Source organism: Lepidochelys kempii, chromosome 7, assembly GCF_965140265.1.
Source record: "Lepidochelys kempii isolate rLepKem1 chromosome 7, rLepKem1.hap2, whole genome shotgun sequence".
Taxonomy (NCBI): Eukaryota; Metazoa; Chordata; order Testudines; family Cheloniidae; genus Lepidochelys; species Lepidochelys kempii.
Genome location: NC_133262.1, coordinates 76092816 through 76114943, shown reverse-complemented (window position 1 = coordinate 76114943; position 22128 = coordinate 76092816). Strand labels below are relative to the sequence as shown.

Below are 22128 nucleotides of genomic sequence, written 5' to 3'. Positions count from 1 at the left end.
CTGAATAGAATGAATATTCCTGTCTGTGTGTCTTTTTGTAACTTAAGGTTTTGCCTAGAGGGATTCTCTACGTTTTGAATCTAATTACCCTGTAAGGTATTTACCAGCCTGATTTTACAGAGGTGATTCTTTTTACTGTTTCTTCTATTAAAATGTTTCTTTTCAAGAACTGAATGCTTTTTTCATTGTTTTAAGATCTAAGGGTTTGGGTCTGTGGTCACCTATGCAAATTGGTGAAGATTTTTACCAAACCTTCCCCAGGAGTGGGGTGCAAGGGTTGGGAGGATTTTGGGGGGAAAGACGTTTCCAAACAATGTTTTCCCAATAAACCCAGATAAACGTTTGGTGGTGGCAGTGGAAGTCCAAGGGCAAAGAGTAAAATAGTTTGTACCTTGGGGAAGTTTTAACCTAAGCTGGTAAAAAGGAAGCTTGGGGGGTTTTCATGCAGGTACCCACATCTGTAGCCTAGAGTTCAGGGTGGGGAAGGAACCTTGACAGGGGTGTATCCCAGTTCAACATTCAGACTACTTCCCGAAGGGCCCACCTTGATTATCACTACAAAAAGCCCTCCCCCCCGCTCTCCTGCTGGTAATAGCTCACCTTAAGTGATCACTCTGGTTACAGTGTGTATGGTAACACCCATTGTTTCGTGTTCTCTATGTATATAAATCTCCTCACTGTATTTTCCACTGAATGCATCCGATGAAGTGAGCTGTAGCTCACAAAAGCTTATGCTCAAATAAATTTGTTAGTCTCTAAGGTGCCACAAGTACTCCTTTTCTTTTTGCGAATACAGACTAACACGGCTGCTACTCTGAAACCTATAAATGCATTGCATATGGTATGTTCTGTACAATGCACGAAGAAGTGATCTGCAAGTAATCAGTGTTAAATTTAGCTATAAATAGACCATGCTAACTCCTTTTTACCCCCTTTTGAAAAAAATAGTAAACTTTTAATCTTAGAACAGCATAAAAATTGGAAAGTTGTTTTACAAATATTTTCACCCAGTTTCCAATTACATAGTACAACTGAGTCTTTAATTGGAAAATAATCTTCAATTTTAGTATATTTTCTTGTATCTTTTTTCTACTATTATACTCTTCAAACCACCACCACGTTGGGGCTCCCAGCTGTAAAATGATAATGCCCTCACATGACTGAAATGCAGTTCAGTCCCCTACACAAAGGAGGATCAGATCATGTTTAATTGCCAGGGAACTATTGTGTTGTAACTGGGTTTCCCCAACAGATGAGAATCTCCAGGGATGTGAAACAGAAAATTATTGGGGAGAGGAGGAGAGGAACAGCAAACTGAGGCAATTTGCCTTCTCTTTAAAGCAATAAATAGCCTAGTGATCTGATCAAGGCCGGTATGGAACTTTTAAAATTAACCACGGAGTACTGAGGTACCTTCTTTTTAAATAAAAGTTTTCCCAATGACCATAGAAAAAAGTTATTTTCTCTGTGATTTGTATTTATCAGAATCATTCTTATTATAAACAGTAAATCTCATTGATACCAAGAGATTTGCAGTGTTACAAACTGGACACAGATGTTTGTATAATGTTAGGGTCCCAGACTACTTAAATATTCCCTAGAGACATTTCTCATTGTGGCAAAATTTTCCTACACATCTGTTGCCACCTCACAGTCCTGTTTATCTAATTTTTTAAAAATAGAACTATCGCCAGACACCTTTTGTTGTGAACCTATTAGGTCTCAGCAGAGTTTGGCTGGTCCGTACTTTGAAAGGGGAACCAAGGAACACGCAGCAGAAAGTAGAGTTGGTGAATCAGTTGTTGGCTCTTTTCCGAGTCAGTTCTGAGGGAAGTTGAGATTCACTCCAGTTACTCACTAAAAAAACCCTATATTGCATAATGAGAAGGGATGCATTTTTTTCTTTTAAGAAATGATGTAATTTGTTAGTGGAACACGTGAGTAAGTTAAGAGGTGTTTGCACATGTGACGTTTAAAAACTGGCCAAGCTATCATGCTAAACTGCTGTTATGGAAGCCAGGCTTTTATATATGAAACTTCATTACAAACAGAATATCAAAAATATTAAAAATCACCAGTTTTGATATAATTGAAAATTCCTTGTTGTTTACAGTCTCTCTTTTTACATACAGTGATTGAAAAAATGATTAAGTACTTATTAGGAAAAAATACCTAGGAGAACTTTTCTGAACTACATTAAATTAGAGTTCAGCTATATTTGAAAATTATATCACAACAGCAGATGGTCAATTCACTCATATGCATTCAGATGTTTGCATATGTATAAAAAATCTCTTTGGAATAACTCAAATGAGAAGTTCTCGTTCAATATTTGAATTTAAGGGTTACAGAATTCAAACAAACCCTATTCCCTCCATTCATTCTAAATTCTAACTTATCAAGTTTCATGCAAATCAGACTTTAATTTTACAGTGTATTGCTTCTTCTATGATGAAAGAACTTTCCTGCATTTTAATATGAATTTTTCCTTGAAAAGCCAAGGGCCTGCTCACCTGACTTTTTGGGGACATCAGGGCATAAATGATGTTGAATTAATCTGTTCTGTGCATAAGCAAGAAGAAGAAATGTCTATGCTTGCTATTGTCAGGGCAATAACCAATCGAATCCTGTTCTGTACAGCTAATAATGGCAGTAGTATTTTTCTTAACTTGGCTAGAGTTGCTACTATACCTCTTAACAGATCAAAATCAAGTCAGCAACAAAAATGGCCATACTATATTTGGTCTGGGTCTTCCCTATGTGACCTTTAATCAATATAACCACAGAATGAAATCATCAGGCTAGTCAGCTGTCTAAGAGCTCTCTCTACAGTATCTAAGATTTAGGCCCTGAATGAAGAAAAAAAATCATCTACTAAAACTCAAACAACTGCAGGGATAGGAATGCCAGCATTGTTAACCCACAGTGATTCATTTCCCTCACTTATACCATCAGTGCAATTGTATTTTAGGTCCTCTCTTCCTCCTCATGTACTCCTCCAATACTTTACTTCATCAGACATACTACTTCTTGTGAGTGCTTCTTTCCTGACATCTCCTCTGCCTATGCACTAGGGCAATGGGTCTCAACCAGAGCCGAGCAGGTTTCAGGTGCTAGTCTAAACACCAGGCATGCCTAGAGTAACTACGTAGGGAAGAAAGCTGAAGCCCCACTGTGCAGGACTGCAGCCCAAGCCCCTGAGCACGACCATCCAGGACTGATGTCGAACCCTGGAGCAAATTAGCTTTGTGGGGCCCCCTGTGGTGTGGGGGCCCAGGCAATTGCCCTGCTTGCTACCCCTTAATGCTGGCCCTGACTTTTATATGCAGAAAAACAGTTGTGGCCCAGCTGGGCCATGGAGTTTTTATAGCCTGTTCAGTGGGCCTCAGAAAGAAAAAGGGTGAGAACCGCTGCACTAGGGTATACAAGTTTGCAGAAACCTTCTAATATTCTTAGGGTAGAAATCCACGTTATATTTACTATATCCCTCCACAAATAACTACCCAAGGCCTGCCCCTTTCTTCACAGAAACATGGCAGCAGCAGTTCTTTACGTACATTGGATTTAGGGTCATATGAGTCTTCCTTAATTCTTTTCCTCTTCGGAAAAGAGAACAACACTGGTGGTGGTGAGGAGAGAGGGCATTTTTGTTTTACTTCACTTTCTTTTTACATGAATTTTTCATTAACTGCTGGATTGACAACTGTGCCCGGGTTAACAAATTAGTTGTTTATCCATTAAACATACACAGCTCAAGCTGTAATAGTGCAAGCTTTCCTGAACTACACTTGTGCTTGGAGGGAAGTTCAATCACAAGATGTATTTAGTACTTTGGCTCTCTGCTTAGAATGCTAATGGAAGTGGTGGAGTTTGGGACTCACTCACTTCTAGAGAGTGAAGTCTTCAGTAGAGAAAATAAGTGGGGGAATAGGCAGAAATGAGAACAGGTAGGGGAAATAAGACACAGAAAGAGGACCAGAAACATTTTTCAAGATTTTTTTAAAAAAAATAAATGGCAGCATAAAAGTTTTGGAAAAATGGGGAAGATCTCAAATTAAAGGATGAAGGGGAATGAAACAGGAGGCGGCGAGAAGGCAGATACAGACTGAGAAAAGAAGCCATGGCAAGCTAAACAGAAGAAAGATGAGTGTGTGTATAATCTGAAGCTAAAGAAAAACTAGAGACTGAGATCTGTAGAAAAAGTGGAGGTGTTAGGCACATGCAACTCTTGCAATCGCAGGGGGCCCTGAGGCAGCAAGGGCTCCCTTGAAAGCCAGATCCAGCCTGCCAAGCATCAGCTGCTCCATCCTGCTCAACACTGAAAACAACGTCCTCCACACAGCATGACCTCACACATCGCGTACGGGAGATGCCAGTGGTAGGAGCTACTAGGGAACAACCACCACCACTGTGTGAAAGAAAAGTGTAGGGGGGCAAGGGGGAAATGGTAAGAAAATATTCACCAAATAAGGGAGAAAAAAAAAGACTAGGAGTAACATTTTCAAACCCACTTCAGTGATTCAGGAGCCTAAGGGTTCATCTATATGGATAGTTACTGAGTGGCAAGCCAGGTTTGAATTTATACCACACCAGTCTGCCACACAGCAACATACCCCATGAATATTGCTACAGCATGCTAAAAATCCTAGTGTGCAGCTTGATGTACTACGCTTTCAAATAGTTGTGAGCTAAAGCTGAACTCTGGGAATTTCAGTACACTGCAGCAGTGTCCACACAGGACGTTACCGCATGGCGAGTTGGTGCACTGTAAATTCATACCCATACCATGCAGACAATACCTAAGTCTCATTTTCAAAAGTGATTTGGGCACTTAGAATCCCAAGTGTCACTGAAAGTCTTGGAACTTAGGCTCCAAAGTGCCTCAGTCACTTTTGAAAATAGGATATGGGTGCTTTTGAAAAATCTTATCCTAGAATTAAATATAAATCAACAACTCATATCACTCTTCACAATTACATTCACAAAGCATTCTTAAGGATGTATAAAATTACTTTTTCATTATTTTGAAGTTATGGAAGTGTGCTCTTAATTACGAATCTCATAATGCGGAGAAGAACTTTACACAATTTCAAATTCTCTTGCAAATTTGGCAGCACGGATGAAACAGTAGTGTGCTTGAATTACAAGAATCCAACTAAAATCACAATTTGCCTACTTAATGGATTTTGAACAAAGGAATTTAAATGACCATAAAAAAGTGGAAACACTCAAAAAGTCTATTTTCTGCTGCTGACACACAGGCAACTCCCTCTAACATTAATGGAAGTTTGTGTGCACATCAGTAAGAGTGCCAGTTCCAACAATTCAAATCATGGTGATATCCTCTGGCAAAAATCATGGTATTAGATTAATAATTGTGGCATATAATTAAATAATCTTTTGGGGCCATTATGGGAAGTTCTTGCCTCAACTTGGGAGTGACTTCAACTTTGAAAGTTTATATTCATACGATGTAAACACAAAAATGGAGGCTGGTCTCCCTATTGGATAGAAGGTTTAGAAATCCACTTTCCTCTCTTAAGTAACCACTAGGGTAGGGGAGCACGGTTAGAAGGCTGAACTGAAAGTAGGGTCTTTGGTGATCAGCAAGAGCTCTGGGCAGTGGGATGAGCTGGGGCAGGGCAAGAATGGAGAGAGGGAGCTGGCAGTAATATGGTCAGTGGGAGAGAGTAACTGATGAGCTGGCATAGCAGTTAGGGGAGTGAGGAGTACTCAGATCCCTCCCTGCACCCTGACTCTCCCCATACTCCCCCACTTTCTCTCATCACTTTTTCCCACTGGCTCACTGTTACCTGCCCCTTGACTCCTTAGTAAGAGGCATCTTCCTCCACCCTCATAGTGAGTGAGATTGACTAGTGAGATTGACTAGTCTCACCAGGTCAGAGCTTTAGATGCCCAAGCCCTACTGAATGTACTCTTCTTCAAGGCTCTTGCAAAAGTCACACTCAGAAAAGAAGCTTTGGTGTTCCTGTGTCACAAAGGACCACAAAGCTGGGGTGAAATTGCCAGTCTTGAAGAAGTCATGAGACTTGGAATGATCAAATTGTCCCATAAGTGCTTAGACTTTAAAAAAAAACAAAAAAAACCCCACAACCCACCAATCACATTACAGTTTCTTTATGAGTGCAGGATTTGTTCAGATACAAATAAAGTCACAAAAGAATTAGGGGAATGAAAAAGTAAAGAGAAGCGTTAAGAGCGTGGGTGAAATCCCATATTATGTATATAAATTAAGTTATTACCACTCAGGATTTAGAGTCCCAGCCTGAGTGGCACTGCTGAATCCAAGAATGGACTTCTTAAAAAAAAAAAAAAAAAAAAAAAAAAAAAGGGCACTTCTACAGAATACCACCGCATTAACGAAGGCAGGGAAAGCAGTAATACCTTCACAGATCTTTAACCACGCAATTAATAAAAACCTGAAACTTGTGAAATACCTGCTTCAAGAAAAGTAACTTGGTCTTAAGTACAAGAGCACATTTTTAGCTTCCTTGACTTAGACAAAACAATGTTCAAGAATACATCAGATTCTACCTCTATCATTCACTATCCCCAAAAATGTGCAAATAGAACATATGAATATACAAGAAAAAATTCTGCCCATTATATCCCCTAGTAGTGAGGGACTATGCAGCATCCTATCATTACGAATGTCTGTCACTCATTTCTCATTCTCTCTCAAAAACTTACAAATAACTACTTTTACGTGACAAAATCTGAACACATGGTTTCCCTCAAAACTTATTTTAATGTTTGGAAAATTTATATTTGTTTGGAAAACAAACACACACATGCATTTCAAAATGTTTTATCCTCAGCTCCTCTTCATAACAACACACACTAAAGCATCTGTTACTTGTTAGAGCAGGAAATTCCTCTGTTTTGATTTTATAGAACAGTTGAGAGTCAGTAATTAACTTGTGAATTCTGGCTTTTGTGAAGTCATACAGGATATTTTAACAAAATTGCTAAAAACAGGATCTTCAGTAGTTCCTTACATTCTGAACAGATGGAAGGTCCAAAAGTAAAATATTCTGTGAATCAATTATTTAGGGGGGTGTATATCAAGTTAGCTGTCATGTATTATTAAATTACCATCCTTAGTAATAATCATCTCATATGTAGCACTTTCTGACCATGGATCGCAAAGCTTTATCATCATTTCACAGCCTAAGAAGAAGGAGGTTAAGTGACTTACCCTTTTTCAGATCACTTAACCTTTGTGCATTGGTTTATCCCACATCACAATTTTCCTGCAGTACCAGAAAATATAACTGGGTCTCCTGACTCCTACTGCCATGCCCTATCTACTGAATCACGATGCATCCTATTATGTACACTTTGCATGACAAGTTTTAATGCTCATGTCTAATATATTAACAAGACGATATACAACCAGTCATTCCTGGAATAGCATTAATAACTGCTGATCATAAAAGCCAGATGATACAACATTAGTGAAAAAATACTGTCGTAAACCATAAATTGTTTTCATGCTAGATTGAAAAGCACGCAATATATGAACATTCAATAAGGAATTAGGATGTTTTCCTGATTATAGGGGTTTTTTTTTTTTAGATCACTAACAAAAGGCCACAAAATACATCCACCAAGTACTATCCTACCAAAATTTCAGGCCATCTTTACTAGTAAAAGTTACTAATTTGGTGATGGTGAAACATCGTCCTAGGATTTAGAGCATAAGATGCCCTGAACCACATTTATCTCCATTCAAAGTACTAAAAGTTTTCTGCCTGTCAGTCGCTGGATCAATAATTCTTTTCTATAAGCCTTACTTCTGTTCCTCCCCAACAAAGTGACTGCTAATTAGGTACTCATTTCCCAGTCAAGAAGATGGGCTACAGTCAGGTCTCAGAACATTGAGTCCGTTCACAGACAGTTGGCTGGTTACACTGTGCTGACTTTCCTTCTCTGTTGCAGCTGCTAAATTTTATGAAATGAAGTCAAGATACATCAAACACTTTGCCAGTATTATTTTCCGCATAAACAATTGCTGTGGCTGCAAATGGGCAGTTTATTCAAATGTAAATGGGATGGGAAACAGTGTGGACTATTAAAATGTGGGCCATCCTATCTAAAATTTAGGAACACAAGGGATACGATCTCTCCCTACATATTGTTGTAATGTACTATCTTGTGTGTATGTACACAACCTCCCACGTATACAATGACTGATCAGAGGATACAAGTCTTTAGCCCTGATGCTGCTCACAACCTGTAGCCCAAAACCCACACTAACCATTTTTAATGGTGTATCACATTGCAAAAATGTCTCATTTGCAATCTACCACCACCCTACGTTTCTTCTGGCATTAAGATTTTCCAAGTTTCTCATTCTCATTATGTGTGCATGCTTTGGACTATATTTCCTCAGTTGTATTAGTTTGCATTTTTCCAAGCTAGATTTCATTGTTATTTTCTGCTCATGTTTCTAATCTCTATGACCCTTTGTATTTCTCTTCTCTCAATGGCATTCAACCTTACTTCGAATTTAATGTCATAAGCAAACTTCATAAATGTACATTTTATTTCTTCTCCTAGTTCATTAATCAAGATGTTCAAGTCACCTACACTTAGCACTGTTCCCCATGTTATTATTTCGTATGGCTATTATCTGTGACTGTTTCCCTGTTCGATTGTGTGATATTACCCTATATGAATGAAGAGAGCTAAATCAAAGTTGTAAAGGGGTTGTTGAGCAGCCATGCAGGAAAGGCGCAATGACACAGATATGACAGCCTCTCAGTTACCCAGCTTCAACGGAGTTAAGATAACTGGACCATCAACTGGTGAGAGAATATACGGTACCTGGCTCCCATCAAGGCAGCAAGGACTTTTTGTTCTTTACTAAGCCTGGGATGAAAAAGAACTCAAAAGGCTCACAGACCTTAGAAAAAGGAGAATTTGGGGTAAGCTGAGAGTTGCTGGCCAGGAGGCGAGAGTGAAAAGGCTGAGAGTCAAACATTCAGAGATTAGGGACAAGGCGGAAGCATCTTAGGATGTTCCTCCCAACTCAGAGATGGAGAATAAGCCTGATATGCCTGAGATGTCTGTGGATGGAGAGGTTACGCTTAGGTAAGGAAGCATGTGTGCTTATTTTAGAATCAACTCCTCAAAGCACTGTGAACCTACCTGTTGGGCAAAATAAATCAGGCTTTGTTTTGAAGAAACTGTTTCCGTCTCACTGCAAATGTATGCTATTACAGGCTCCTGAAGAGAAACGCTTGCAGGGTCTAACCCGTTACACTTATGGAATTGTTACAGTTGGTAGCCAGGAGACTGTACCCAGGTCCTAGTTTGAAAATGGGTGAATTGCAGAATTCCACCCAGACAGGTAAAGGGCCTGATACATAATACCTGTAGGGCTCCACCCCAAGAAGGGACAGCAGTGCAGTTAGCTTGGTAACCATGACAACCCCAAACACAACCCAGAACTCAATACACTGCTATTGCTCTATCCTTTGTTTATGGCTTTCAGCCAGATTTCCACATAACGGTGTGGCTATCCAAGCAGATATGAATTAATTTTGCATGAAAGACTTCATAAGATATGACCCAATATCAAATATTTTATTAAAATCCAAACAGTATTACACGTACTGCTTTCCCTTTACTTTTTTTTTTTTTTTTTTTTTTAATTCTGTTATAAGAACTCCCTCTCTCCCTTCTTGTTTACAGCTCAGGCTATAGCAGGATCCAGGTGGAGAACAGGTCTTCATGGAGACTTTGCTTTTTACCACTGATTGTAAGCATTCTTTTCCTACCTATGTGATCCTCACCTGTCTGACTACCACTAAATAAATTTCTCCCTTATGCTTTCTATCTAGCTATTCTTTCCTCAAGCAGTATGCATTTCTAAACACATAGATGTGCTTTCTGTCTCCAGGCAGCATATGGGGAAAGGGGAAAAACTCTCTTAGGCTGGGTCTCTCTGGCTCGTAAAAAAATAGAGCCTGCACAATTATGAACAGACCTTTTCGTTCTCTCATGAGTTCTTCCCCTGTTTAAAAGGTTAAGGTAATATGACCATTTTGGTTTATGAAATGAAAGTTTAAGAGTCTACCATGTATCAGAGATTTTAAGAAGTTTGCAAGTGTGAGTGCCTAACTCCATTTTCTGATATCTTCTACTTTGCCACCATCAATTGCTTTTTGTGGTTATTTTATGTTTAACTAATTGTTTGCAACACTGAAAAAGTCCATCTGGATATTCTTATTCTTCCTTTTGACAAATATTTCCTTTACATTTCAAATAGATTTACGGACAATCCATCTTGGCTTTCTCATGTTTATCTTCATCTGTGCACCAGTGTCAACCAAAATACCCTCAGCACTGTGAAAGAGTTTTAATTCAAGTATTGCTTCAATAAGAAATCAGGTGACACACACACTCATCATTCCGACAACAGTTTGATTCCTTGAACTACTGATCTTAAACACAATCAGTATCCAGTTCCATAAAAAAACAGTCACACTGCTTATATTGTATTAATTTGGACTTTACAACTTTGTCTAAATTTGTAGACATAGCCATGATTACATTGACAGCCAGTCAAAAGCTTTGAACACATTTAGAGTTCTAGACTACTTTGTAATTTAAAATAGATTGCTACACAATGTCAGCTAAACTTCTAAAGCATACAAGACAATTCAAATGAGTAGAGAATCAACACTTACCCAAGAAAAATAAAAAGATTAAACAAAGCTTTAGGGTCTAATATTATAAGAAATCACCTCATCTGTGATTAAATTAAATGCTGTTACTTCAGTGCTGTCTTTCACAAAAAAAATTTCAATCTTTTTAAAATATGAAAGTAAAACAAGCAAATATACCTTTTTTTGACTTTGCGCCAATCTTCAGCTTGGATGGCCAAGCAATCTGTGTGTTTGTTTCTTCCATAATCTATTAAAAGAAGAAAAAAAATAAAGTTAATTTAAAATGCAACTTTCCCCCCATCATTCTGTATGTATCTTCTAGTGTTCCTTTTTTGGTTAGATCATATTCATCTTTTTTACACATGCCCTAGTAAATACATTTGAAAAGTATAGTTAATTATAAGGGTATTCTGAGGAGGGTTTGTGTGTTTGTGAGGACAGGAGGTGGATGTCTCGTGATTCAAGACAGCCTAAAAGGTTGGAAGTAGGAATCAAGGAAGTCACACTTCAGTGGCCTCATCCAGCTGCCATTGGAGTCAAAAGAATGACCCCACTGACTTCAGTGGGAGTTTGATCAGGCCCATAGTGACAATTTCTTGGCTTTAAAATTAAATGAAAAAAATCTATTTTCTTCATTCAAGTATAAAAATATTTTTACATTTTATCAGGCTCATTTTGAATGCTTAAAGACTAAATTACTTCTGCTTGCATTCAGAATATATTGCCTAAGTTTGTTTCACTATTCATTAGTTATTTTAAATTTGAAGAAGAAATTTTATCCCTAGAACAGTTTATAGTCCAAAAAAATCTTTTGCGTATTGGATTTAGTAGCTCATGCATCCTTTTAAAGTGCTAGAATTCCTATTTTTCTGAAGTCAGCTGATGTGGCATGCAACTTGCCTATAAAATGTTCACACACTGAACATTAACAGAAAAATACAAGTTATCTTGCAAAAAAATTCCAATTCTTTGGGCCACATCCTCATCTGATGTGACTGCACTCACTTCAAAGGAACAACATCAATTTACTCCAGTAGAGGATTAGGCTATGTATTGTTCAGTAAGTGATTTGCTATTGTGCTCTCATGTCTTACTATTTAATAATATGTAATATTTCATATGGTTTTAATGGCTTTCTTTTCAATTATACTAATAGAAATATTTTTATAACTCAAACAATGCAACTTTACAGTAAGTGGTTTGAATACTTTTTTATACAAAAAGAATTTTTTAAAGTACTTATTTATTGAGCAAGATGTTTTGACAAGAAAAAATTCCAATCAGCAATTGGAAAAAAAATGCCAAACAGTACAACTGAATCAATCTTGGCATTGTCCACAATGAATATATATATATATATAAATTAAATTCCCAAAATAAATAACCAGACCACTGCAAAAAGGAAAACTAATATATTAAGAGAACCAGAAAACATTCCAACATTCATTGGTTCCGAATAGTAGTCACGTCCAGGACAGACGCACTAATTTAAGAATTCCTAAGTGTATACTCTCTGCTGCCCAAATCAATAATAGAATTCCTCTACAGTCACAATTTCTAGATTAGCACACCATATGGAAAAAGTGAAGATGTTAGCCAGGACTCACTGTACTACACTTTGTATGTGTTTCAGCAACTATGGGATAATAAAATTCAGCTGGAGGACGACATTTCCAACAGAGTGAAATTCTATCAGGAATATATACATATTTCTGAGCAGACTCCAGTCCAGATGTGAAGAAATCCACTGGTAAAAAATCTGAGTTATAGATCAACCAAAACTCTCACTCACATTGACTTCATGTGTATGCATTTCACTCCACAAAGGAAAGACTGAAGCACATAGCCATTTGAAATTTCAGTTGTTTGAAATCTCACTCATTATTTGAAGTGGTCATCACTTTTGGAACTACCAAAGAATGTACAAGTTTAAAAAAAAATGAACTAGCAGACCCTTTAAAAACATAGGCAAGTCTACTCAAGTACAGAAGGGGAAACAATGATACTGTGCTATGCTCTTCCAGTCCCTCCCGATCTAGTGGAAGCCATTCTCTAGACGGACGATAAAATTCGGGATCTGAAGCCGAAGAGAGTCTAGAAAGGCCAACCACATTCTGCCACCTTCTCTTCAAAGGCAAATCAGCACTAACTTATATGAGTTCTGTTCAGTGTCCCTGTCTACCAACGGAGGGCTCTGCAGAGAGCGACCATCATGGGAGCCTCTGACAGCACAGCTGCACTGCAGACAATGTTAAAGCCGCTTAACTCGGAGTCAATGTAGAGACAAAAGGCCTCCATACAGACAGTGATGGCCAAGCCCTGTGCTTTTGGGGGGCAAGGAGGAAGGAGAACTTTACTCATCACAACAAAAAAAATCAGAAAAGTTTATTAATAAATTCATTTTTCAGTCCCTTAGATGAGTTATTTCAGGAAACTGGAGCCCATGACCACTGTGATGCAAGAACCTCATAATGCCAACTGGCAAGGGGGTGTAGAGTGGTTATAGGAATTTCCTTAATCTGGTATGTACATTCTGGTTCACCTAAGAATGTTATGTGAGGTCTCAAACAAAAGCTGGCATCACATCGGTCATCCAATATCACTGTGAAATGTATGTAAGGAGTCAGTATATGTTTTTTAAATCTGTATCGGGAGGTTGGTCACCAGCAAAAATAGGTTTTCTGTCAGACACAGTACGTTTATCCATCTATCTGTTTACATGTAAATTGAGTGTTCTCATTCACAATGGTTCTATCAATGGTCTGAACTGAAAGCAAATGAGAGATTACAAAAAAATAGTTCAGAAAGAATTTAACAAGAAGAAAAACACGGGGGGGAGGAGGGAAGAGGTAAACTTCAAAAATTTCTTCGATTATATTTGGGAGGCAAAGACGACATGGGCATCCCTCACTTAGGTAGTGAATGGACATCGGATTTGCTTCATGAAAGTGGGATCTCAGCCAGGCTTGGTCGAAAACACTGGAAACAGTTTTGGGTGAGAAACCTCTTTAGTTTAGTCTCTAGCAAGCCTGTTATGATTTTATAGTATTTGTTTCCAATACTATTACTCACTATCTCTTGAATCTTTCTTTGATAAGTTTATTCTTGTTTTCACTATATATGATTAGCTGGGAGGAAAGAGTTAAAAAGACACTAAAACAAGGAGGGTGGGATGCTAAAGAGAAAGATCAGCTATACAAGTGGCTGCCAGTGGGAGAAAAAAACTCATTGGAATAAACGCCACACACCACTATTCCCTTGTCTTCTCAATAAAAATTTGGAATCCTGTGTTTGGAACAATATCAGGAGGAAAATCCCTGTATATCTTTATGTCAGACTGTCATAACTATAAAGGGAAGGGTAACCACCTTTAAATCCCTCCTGGCCAGAGGCAAAACCCTTTCACCTGTAATGGGTTAAGAAGCTAAGATAACCTCGCTGGCACCTGACCAAAATGACCAATGAGACAAGATATTTTCCATGCTTGAGGGTGGGGGGCACGCGAAGCAAAGGGTCGGTCTGTCTGTGTGATGCTTTTGCTGGGAACAGATCAGGAATGCAGCTCAGAGCTCCTGTAAAAGGTTAGTAAGTAATCTAGCTAGAAATTAATTAGATTTTCTTTTGTTTAATGGCTGGTAAAATAGGCTGTGCTGAATGGAATGTATATTCCTGTTTTTGTGTCTTTTTGTAACTTAAAGGTTTTGCCTAGAGGGATCCTCTATGTTTTGAATCTGATTACCCTGTAAGGTATTTACCATCCTGATTTTACAGAGGTGATTCTTTTACCTTTTCTTTAATTAAAATTCTTCTTTTAAGAACGTGACTGCTTTTTCATTCTTTTTAAGATCCAAGGGTTTGGGTCTGTGTTCACCTATACAAATTGGTGAGATTTTTATCAAGCCTTCCCCAAGAGAGGGGGTGTAGGGTTTGGGGGGGAAGACTTCTCCAAGTGGGCTCTTTCCCTGTTCTTTGTTTAACAAGCTTGGTGGTGGCAGCATAGAGTCCAAGGACAAGGCAAAGTTTGTACCTTGGGAAGTTTTTAATTTAAGCTGGTAGGAAAAAGCTTAGGGGGTCTTTCATGCAGGTCCCCACGTCTGTACCCTAGAGTTCAGAGTGGGGAAGGAACCCTGACATGGTGGCAGAGCAGTGGGATCATTTTGAGATTTATTTTGAACTGGAAGCACAGCAGGATTTTAAAAGGTTTTGTAAATTCTATGTCTCTGCCTGGGGGGACAGAGCAGTAGGCATAACAAAAGGGATCTTTCTTTTTTGAGCTGGAGTTTTCTCTACCTAAAGGCAGAGTAGTTAACCTCCTGCAGGGAAATTCACAAGTTTTTCACAGACCTGAAGAGGTTTTTGTTTGTTTGATTTTTTAAGCTAACAGCAGCTGGAGGCTTTTTCTGTCTATTTGCCTGGAGACAGAGGTTTTTTAAAAGGATTTTTCTGTAGGCTGAGAATAGCTATCAGAGAACACAGGTATCAGATTACAGCACAGCAAAATTTTACAAGCCAGGTTTTTTGTTTGTTTCTTTTGTGGTTTTCTTTCTAATTCTCAGGTGTAAAGTTAGTTAAAAACAGAGAGGCTAAGATGACAGAAACCAAGGGACAACACAAACTGGAGTTAACCAGACTGGAGGCAGCAAACGAGGCAGAAAAAGCCCTAGAGGCTGCCCACAGGAGAGCTATGGAGGCAAAGGAAAAAAAGAGTGGAAGCATACACTGGTGATAAAGAGAGCAAAGGCTCAGCAGAATATATCGGATAACCCTAACAATCCTTACCCAACAATCTACAAATGGGAGTGACTATGTCCACAGTATGATGAATCCAGTGATATTGCTGAATATTTTCTCACCTTTGAGAGACTGTGCACACTCCAAAAAATTCCTGAAGCTCACAAGATGACCACATTGATAGCAAAATTGACTGGAAGAGCTCTGAACATATTCAATAAGATGCCTATTGATGAGACTTCTGACTATAATAAATTCAAGGATTTGGTTTTAAAGCAATTTCAGAAACTTCACCTGAAACTTACAGAGTAAAATTTAGAGCCCTTAAGAGAGGACCTGGACTAAGTAATGTGGCTTATCTAAACCAGATGAAGGGTCTGTTAGATAAATGGGTCAAAGGAAGGGGTGTAAACTAGCTTTGAGGGAATGTGTAATTTGATAGCTCAGGAGCAATTCCTGAATATGTACAGGGAAGAAATAAAACAGTGTTTATGGGATAAAAAAATGGACTCAGCAGAAAGTCTTGCTTCTTATGCTGATCAATACGAGCAGTCCCAGATCGGCCAGAGAGGCAGGGCACACCGGAACAAAACGGGTGGCAGGAGGAGAGAGAAACAACCCTGGTCGCAGCTGGAGCGGATACCAGAAGGACACCCTCAGGCCACACCCTACTACTGGGGGCAGCCCAAGGCCCCAACTACACACCAAGGAACATGCTTATTTATTGTACAGTTTTATCTCTTTCTTCGTTTTTGCAGCAATACACTCGTTCAGTTTCATATTTATTTTAGTCTTGTGAACTATTTTTACTACCTAAAAAGCTTCCTGTTTTCATTCGTTTCTTTCCAGAAATGACTGTGGGTTACTCCTAACAATCAGCTTTAAAAGAATTTAAATTACATTTCTTGATGTAATCATCCTGTAATCAAAAGTAAATTTCAAACACATACACCAGTCACCTACTTTAGTACAATTTAGTTCTTACAATCTGGAGAGTGAAACTGAGGTTGCATAAAAACAAATTATGAACGTTACATATTTTATGTTCTTTTGCTTTAATTTCTTTTAACTGAATTCTATAATAGAACTGCAAGAGCCTTACAGAATTTTAGAAAAAGGAAAGATGAAGATTTACTATTTATCAAGCATAAAGTAGTTAAATTCAGACTGATCCTAGAATTATGCCATAGTGAAATTCTGCCTCTTACATTACATTCTTTTGTTTTGGTTTCATGGTTGTCTCATATTTTAGAAGCTAAAATGCTAGCCATCTAGTGATACTTTTTTTCTGAAACAAACTGAGAAGCAATCCACAAAAGCTCAGTCGCATGTGGCAATCAAAAGACAAGGTGGTTGAGGTAATATCTTTTATTGGACTGCTTCTACTAGTGAAGGAGACAAGCTTTTGAGTGGCACAGTTTTTCTTCTGGTCTTGGAAAGTCACAGCTAAAACAGGGTGGAACAGATTATTTAGCATAAATATTTAACACGTTCTAAGGGATCATTCAAAGTTAAGTGGCCAGTTAACACCTCTGCAGTCACAGGACCAAAAAAAAGAGGGGTTAGTAGGTTACAGATTGTTGTAATAAACCATAGATCCAGTGTCTTTCGTAAGATCAGGATTTTTACCGTTTATTATGCAAAGTTATGAATCTAAGGTATCAGACTCATCTTTGGAAGGTGTTGTGCAGGTTCCCTGTGAGGATAAGGCTTGAGAAGTTAAATATGGAGTGACCACTTTGTAAAAAGTGTTTGCCGCTGGGTGATATTGTATTTTTGTTTTATTTTTGTGTGAGAGTTCATTTGGGAGCACAGTGATTGTCAGGTTTCACCCACATAGTTGTTATTGGAGCACTTAGGCATGAGAACACTGCTGAAGCTGATTGTTGTGTCCAGGAAGTTAATGCTGGTGCAGGACTGTCCTCGGGAGAGGCTGATGGATGTGGCAATGGAAGGCTTTTATTGGGCAGGGATCAATATAGAGCTGCACACTACGCTGAAAACAAGCAAGAGAGAAGCAGGAATAGATTTCTAATTTAACCAGATCAGCCAAACACGGGCAAGTAATACATAATATGGGTATTTACTTGCATTTTAATTACACAAGTATTTAAATTACTAAACATATAGGGTCAAATTCAATACTTGTGTAAGCAAGTGCAACTCTAGAGAGGTCAATGGGTGTTTCACCCACTTACTACAAAGATGAATTGTTTTGGAAAAGTGTGGGTAGGGGAAGAGGATTCCTGCTTATCCGAATTATGTAAATTGGAAAACTGTCTGAGCCCCAAGCAGGGTAATTGTGCAGGCTGCAGGCAATTTGGTTGCAGGGCTACAGCTCTGCTTAGATTTCTTGCCTGTCAGATGATCAATTATTATGCCAAATAAACCAGGAAAGTGGTTTTCTTCAGGACAGTGTAAGAATTGATTGATTGGATGGGGCTTCACCAGGGGATGGAACAGATAATAGAAAACCTGGTCGGCTGGAAGAAGGATACCTCTGGACTGAGGACAAAGAGGTGCCTGAGCCCACCTGGATGCTGGACAGACCCAGATGGAGGGTTCTGAGACTTTCTATGCTTGAGGCCCTGAGAACTTCCTGTGCTGTGTTCAAACATACAATAAGCCCTTACATTTTACACTGGCTGAGCGTCAGGGGTTTCATTACTCCCTCGGGGTGTTGAGGCCCTGGGAGTCCAGAGCACGTAGACTCCCTGAGGGGGCTTACGGAGAGAGACAGGTGTGCTGCAGGCTCAGAGGTGCAGCCCCAGAAGGTGGAGGGGCCAAAGGGCATAACTCCAAAGAGCTAGAGCAACCATGGGGGAGGGCTGTCACATCAGAGGGGGCTAACTCCCAGGGACCAAGTGGAGCAGAGAGAGCATGGATCCTGTGGGTCTGTGACGACAACCCTGGCAGCTGAGAGCTGTGGGGCCCCCAATACCCCAGGGTGCCATGGAGGTTTCTGAAAGTCACAGAATCTGTGATCTGCATGACAAAATCTTATCCTTCTTGCGAACATAAGAAATAAGGGAACATTTCATGAAATTGAAAGGCCACAAATTTAAAACTGATAAAAGAACGTTTTTTAAAAAAAACACAAAAACAAAAAAAGCCACGGCAGACAGCCCTTGGAAGTTATTACACCAATATGTCACTGAGACTGGGAACTCAGCAGGATTCAAAACAGTATTTTGCATTTATGAGGCTGAAAAGAACATCTAGAGTTACAGTAGTAGGAATGAAGGAAAAAAAAACCCTGCCCTAGAAGTTTGGAAGAGATATAAACCCTCATATATCTGTCAGAATATAAGACAGCATTGGAATGGGGTTAGAAAGAAGTTTTCATTATGGGCAGGTTATTCCATAACTGCCCACATCAGAGTTTGTTGCACATTGCCTTTGGAGTATCAGGTGGTGGCCACTGTCAAAGACAGGTTACTGGATAAGAAGGACCACAGGTCTGTTATGGAAATTCCTATGTTCCTAAATTTGAAACCTAAGATTTCCTCTTCCTTCCCATCATCCCAAAGAAGGCCTCAGAGCCCAGCTTCCTCAGAATTGTCCCAGGATCATTTTCTCTTTTAAAGGTTGGGAATTATAGGACACTGACAAGCAGAACCCACCATTGCAAGACTCCACTCTACTCAACTGCTACTGCAAAGCATCCACTACTTAAAGGAAAACTCAAGGTTGATGGTCCAAAAATATATTGAAAGTAACTCACTGCATTTCTCATTGAAGAAAAATTATTATATTTGGTTCCTAAACTTGACTGACACCAGTGCAAACCATAATCACAGAGCACTTGATTTCTTTGCAAGCATGAGGATTTCCCACACTGTACTCCATTCCTGTGAGCAGAATCAGTAAGAAAGCTAAGAAAGCTGAATTGATCACAAAAAGCTAGAAAATTTAACCGTAATCTGATGAGCCTTTAAATCTTCTGCTCAGAAAACAAAGAAACACAGATTTGTTCAGATGGATAACAGAGTCTAGTACTTTGAGAAAGAATAGAAGAAGTTTTACTTAATAGCCCTATAATTTTAGTTGCAATCAGCAGAATTCAAGAAAATTTAAATAAATTCTTGGCAGAAATTTAGACAGCACTTAATGATGAAATAAAAAGTTGTTGGCCAAGATGTACAAAAGTGACTAGTCATCTTGAGATACCTAAAACTCAGACCCCTTAAAGATATTAAGTTGGGAGCCCAAGAAATGTAGTCCTCAAACACTAAATACTTTTTAAAATCTTATCCATAAAACAAAAAAAAAACCTTTAGTATATAGAAAAACACAGTAAAATAAAATATATTACTAAACAAGCAAAAGACAGAATTGAAAAATTTACAAAGCCATCAGAATAGTACATTGTAGTTTCACTGGAATTACAGTATTTGATTTGCTAAATATTTTGTATACAACTTCCACTGTTTCCTTTCAATTAACCTGGTCTCTCCCTGAATTACTACTGTCCTCTGAACATTGCCTCAAACAGTGGCGATTAAGCACTTTAGAAATCTCTTTATAGAAATCTCTATAAAGAAATCTCTATAAAGAAAGGAAAATGCAAAAAAGTGAAAAAAGGAGAGGATGTCTGCTTAACAACAGAGAATCTCACACATATTTGGAGTGGGCATAGATGATTATATACATCTACTCCATATATAAATTATATTAGACACAAGTTCAGGGTCTCAATAAGATTACTAAACATGAATCACCACTAGACACTAAAATATTCCTATTAGAACTCTTGGTGGACAACCCACAGTTTCTTAAGTTTAGGTAGGTAAGACCATACCAAGCTAGACATCCTATACACAGTTGTTTGAAGAAAGGCAATCACTTATTTTGGTATACCCTTACTTGGGACATTAACTGTATAAAAGTTCAAATCAGAAAGAGCAAAAAATATAGGGGTTTGTGTAGTAGTCCAACTATATTTTACTGAGTTTCCAGTAGCTAAACCTAATCTCCATTCATCCTTTGTTCATTGATTCAGGATTATGTCAGGTTTCAGAGTAACAGCCGTGTTAGTCTGTATTCACAAAAAGAAAAGGAGTACTTGTGGCACCTTAGAGACTAACCAATTTATTTGAGCATAAGCTTTCGTGAGCTACTTATGAAGTGAGCTGTAGCTCACGAAAGCTTATGCTCAAATAAATTGGTTAGTCTCTAAGGTGCCACAAGTACTCCTTTTCTTTTTTCAGGATTACATGTTGTTCAATATTCTTTTGTCAAGTATAGGCTTGCACCGTTTCCTGATATTAAGGATTCAGAGAAAATGTATCTTCTCTAAAGTTCTCATGCTTTCAATTATATGTATTTTAACTATGGAAAATTCAGTAATAAAGGGTTTTTTTAAAAAAACCTCAAATCATTAGGCCAAACAACATAAAACAGAAAAATCCTGCATCAAGACTGATCAAAGCCAGTTGTGTAATGAATCACTGTTTCTGTCACTCTCTCTGTCCTAACTAAGATCTGAAACAATTTTAACCACATAATGCAACCTCGGCGGAAGCAGCTAACTTCATCCCTGATGAGCCTATGATAGAATATCCAAGTCTGTGCTTTCTGATTCCCAGATATCTGCTCCGTGACTCTGAAATAAATACTGCAGTGGTTTCCCCATTCCTCAACTTCATCTTCCCTTTACAATTTTATTTTAAAAGAAAAATATAAATTTATCAATCTGTTGAAATTCATCGCCTCAATGGAAAGATTTTTTTTTATTAAAACATCTGCAGGGCATGTAGCCATACATCTATTGTCTACATGTTCAACTGACCACCAAGATTATTTTGTCCGGCCCTTCCTGGAAGGACACTGGCATCTACGCACCATGTAATTGCTGGTCTGGTCAATGGAAGCATGGCTCCAAAGAGAATGCCTTTTTCAGTTTTGAGGAGGAAGAGGGGAGACATTTCAAAGTGGGTAAGAGGCCCCCATGTATCTTCCCAACAGTAGTGTTTTCAAACAAAGATTAACCTTTTTTTAGCATAGTTGAGATTTATTCTCAGGGTAATCCATTTCTACATTCATAAAGTCCTTATCTGCTCATACCACCACCATTTACGTAGAGTTTTCATTCAAGTGCTTCACAATAATTCCAACATACCCCTTTGTACAACTGATATAATTAAGACACAGGAAGTTAAGAGACTTGCATAAGATTACATAGAAAATCAGCAGCAGAGCCAAAGTCCAGTAACAGCAAAACAGCGTAGGAAAGAGCAATAAGTGACATCTTTATGGCCTTTAAAAACTAGGCAACTATGTTTTTTCATAAACAAATACTTTTACTGGAAGGGTTATTTTACTGATATCCTAAACATTAGGTCTTTGTATGCAAGTCTGAAACACTGTCATCAAACAGGTGCATATTAACATTTGTAGGTGAAGAAATACAACCAAATAATCTACTTTATTTAGATAGCTTGGCACAATATGTATAATAAAACAAAGGTTCTTACTATTAACATTTGTAATTCCCTGTATACATGTTAAACGTCCAAAGATTCATTAGTTATATCTTTTTCCTTTCAAAAAGGTACATTTAAAACTTGTCATGAACAAAGCATTCCTAGTAGGTGCTGGTTAGCCTCTGCTGGAGCACAGTGACCAATTTTGATCAACAATGTATACAAAGGATGTAGAGGAACTGGAAAGGCTCCAGAGATGAGTGACAACAACGATC

The 22128-nt window shown here is 38.4% G+C and overlaps 1 protein-coding gene across 1 annotated transcript in view; it reads right to left on the bottom strand.

The window, feature by feature from the left end:
* Positions 1-22128, bottom strand: part of BICC1 (BicC family RNA binding protein 1) — a 223690-nt gene that overhangs the window by 93055 nt on the left and 108507 nt on the right. The window contains exon 3 of the mRNA XM_073353366.1: positions 10875-10944. Coding sequence (XP_073209467.1) covers positions 10875-10944 — 70 coding nt within the window. The remainder of the gene's footprint in view (positions 1-10874; positions 10945-22128) is intronic.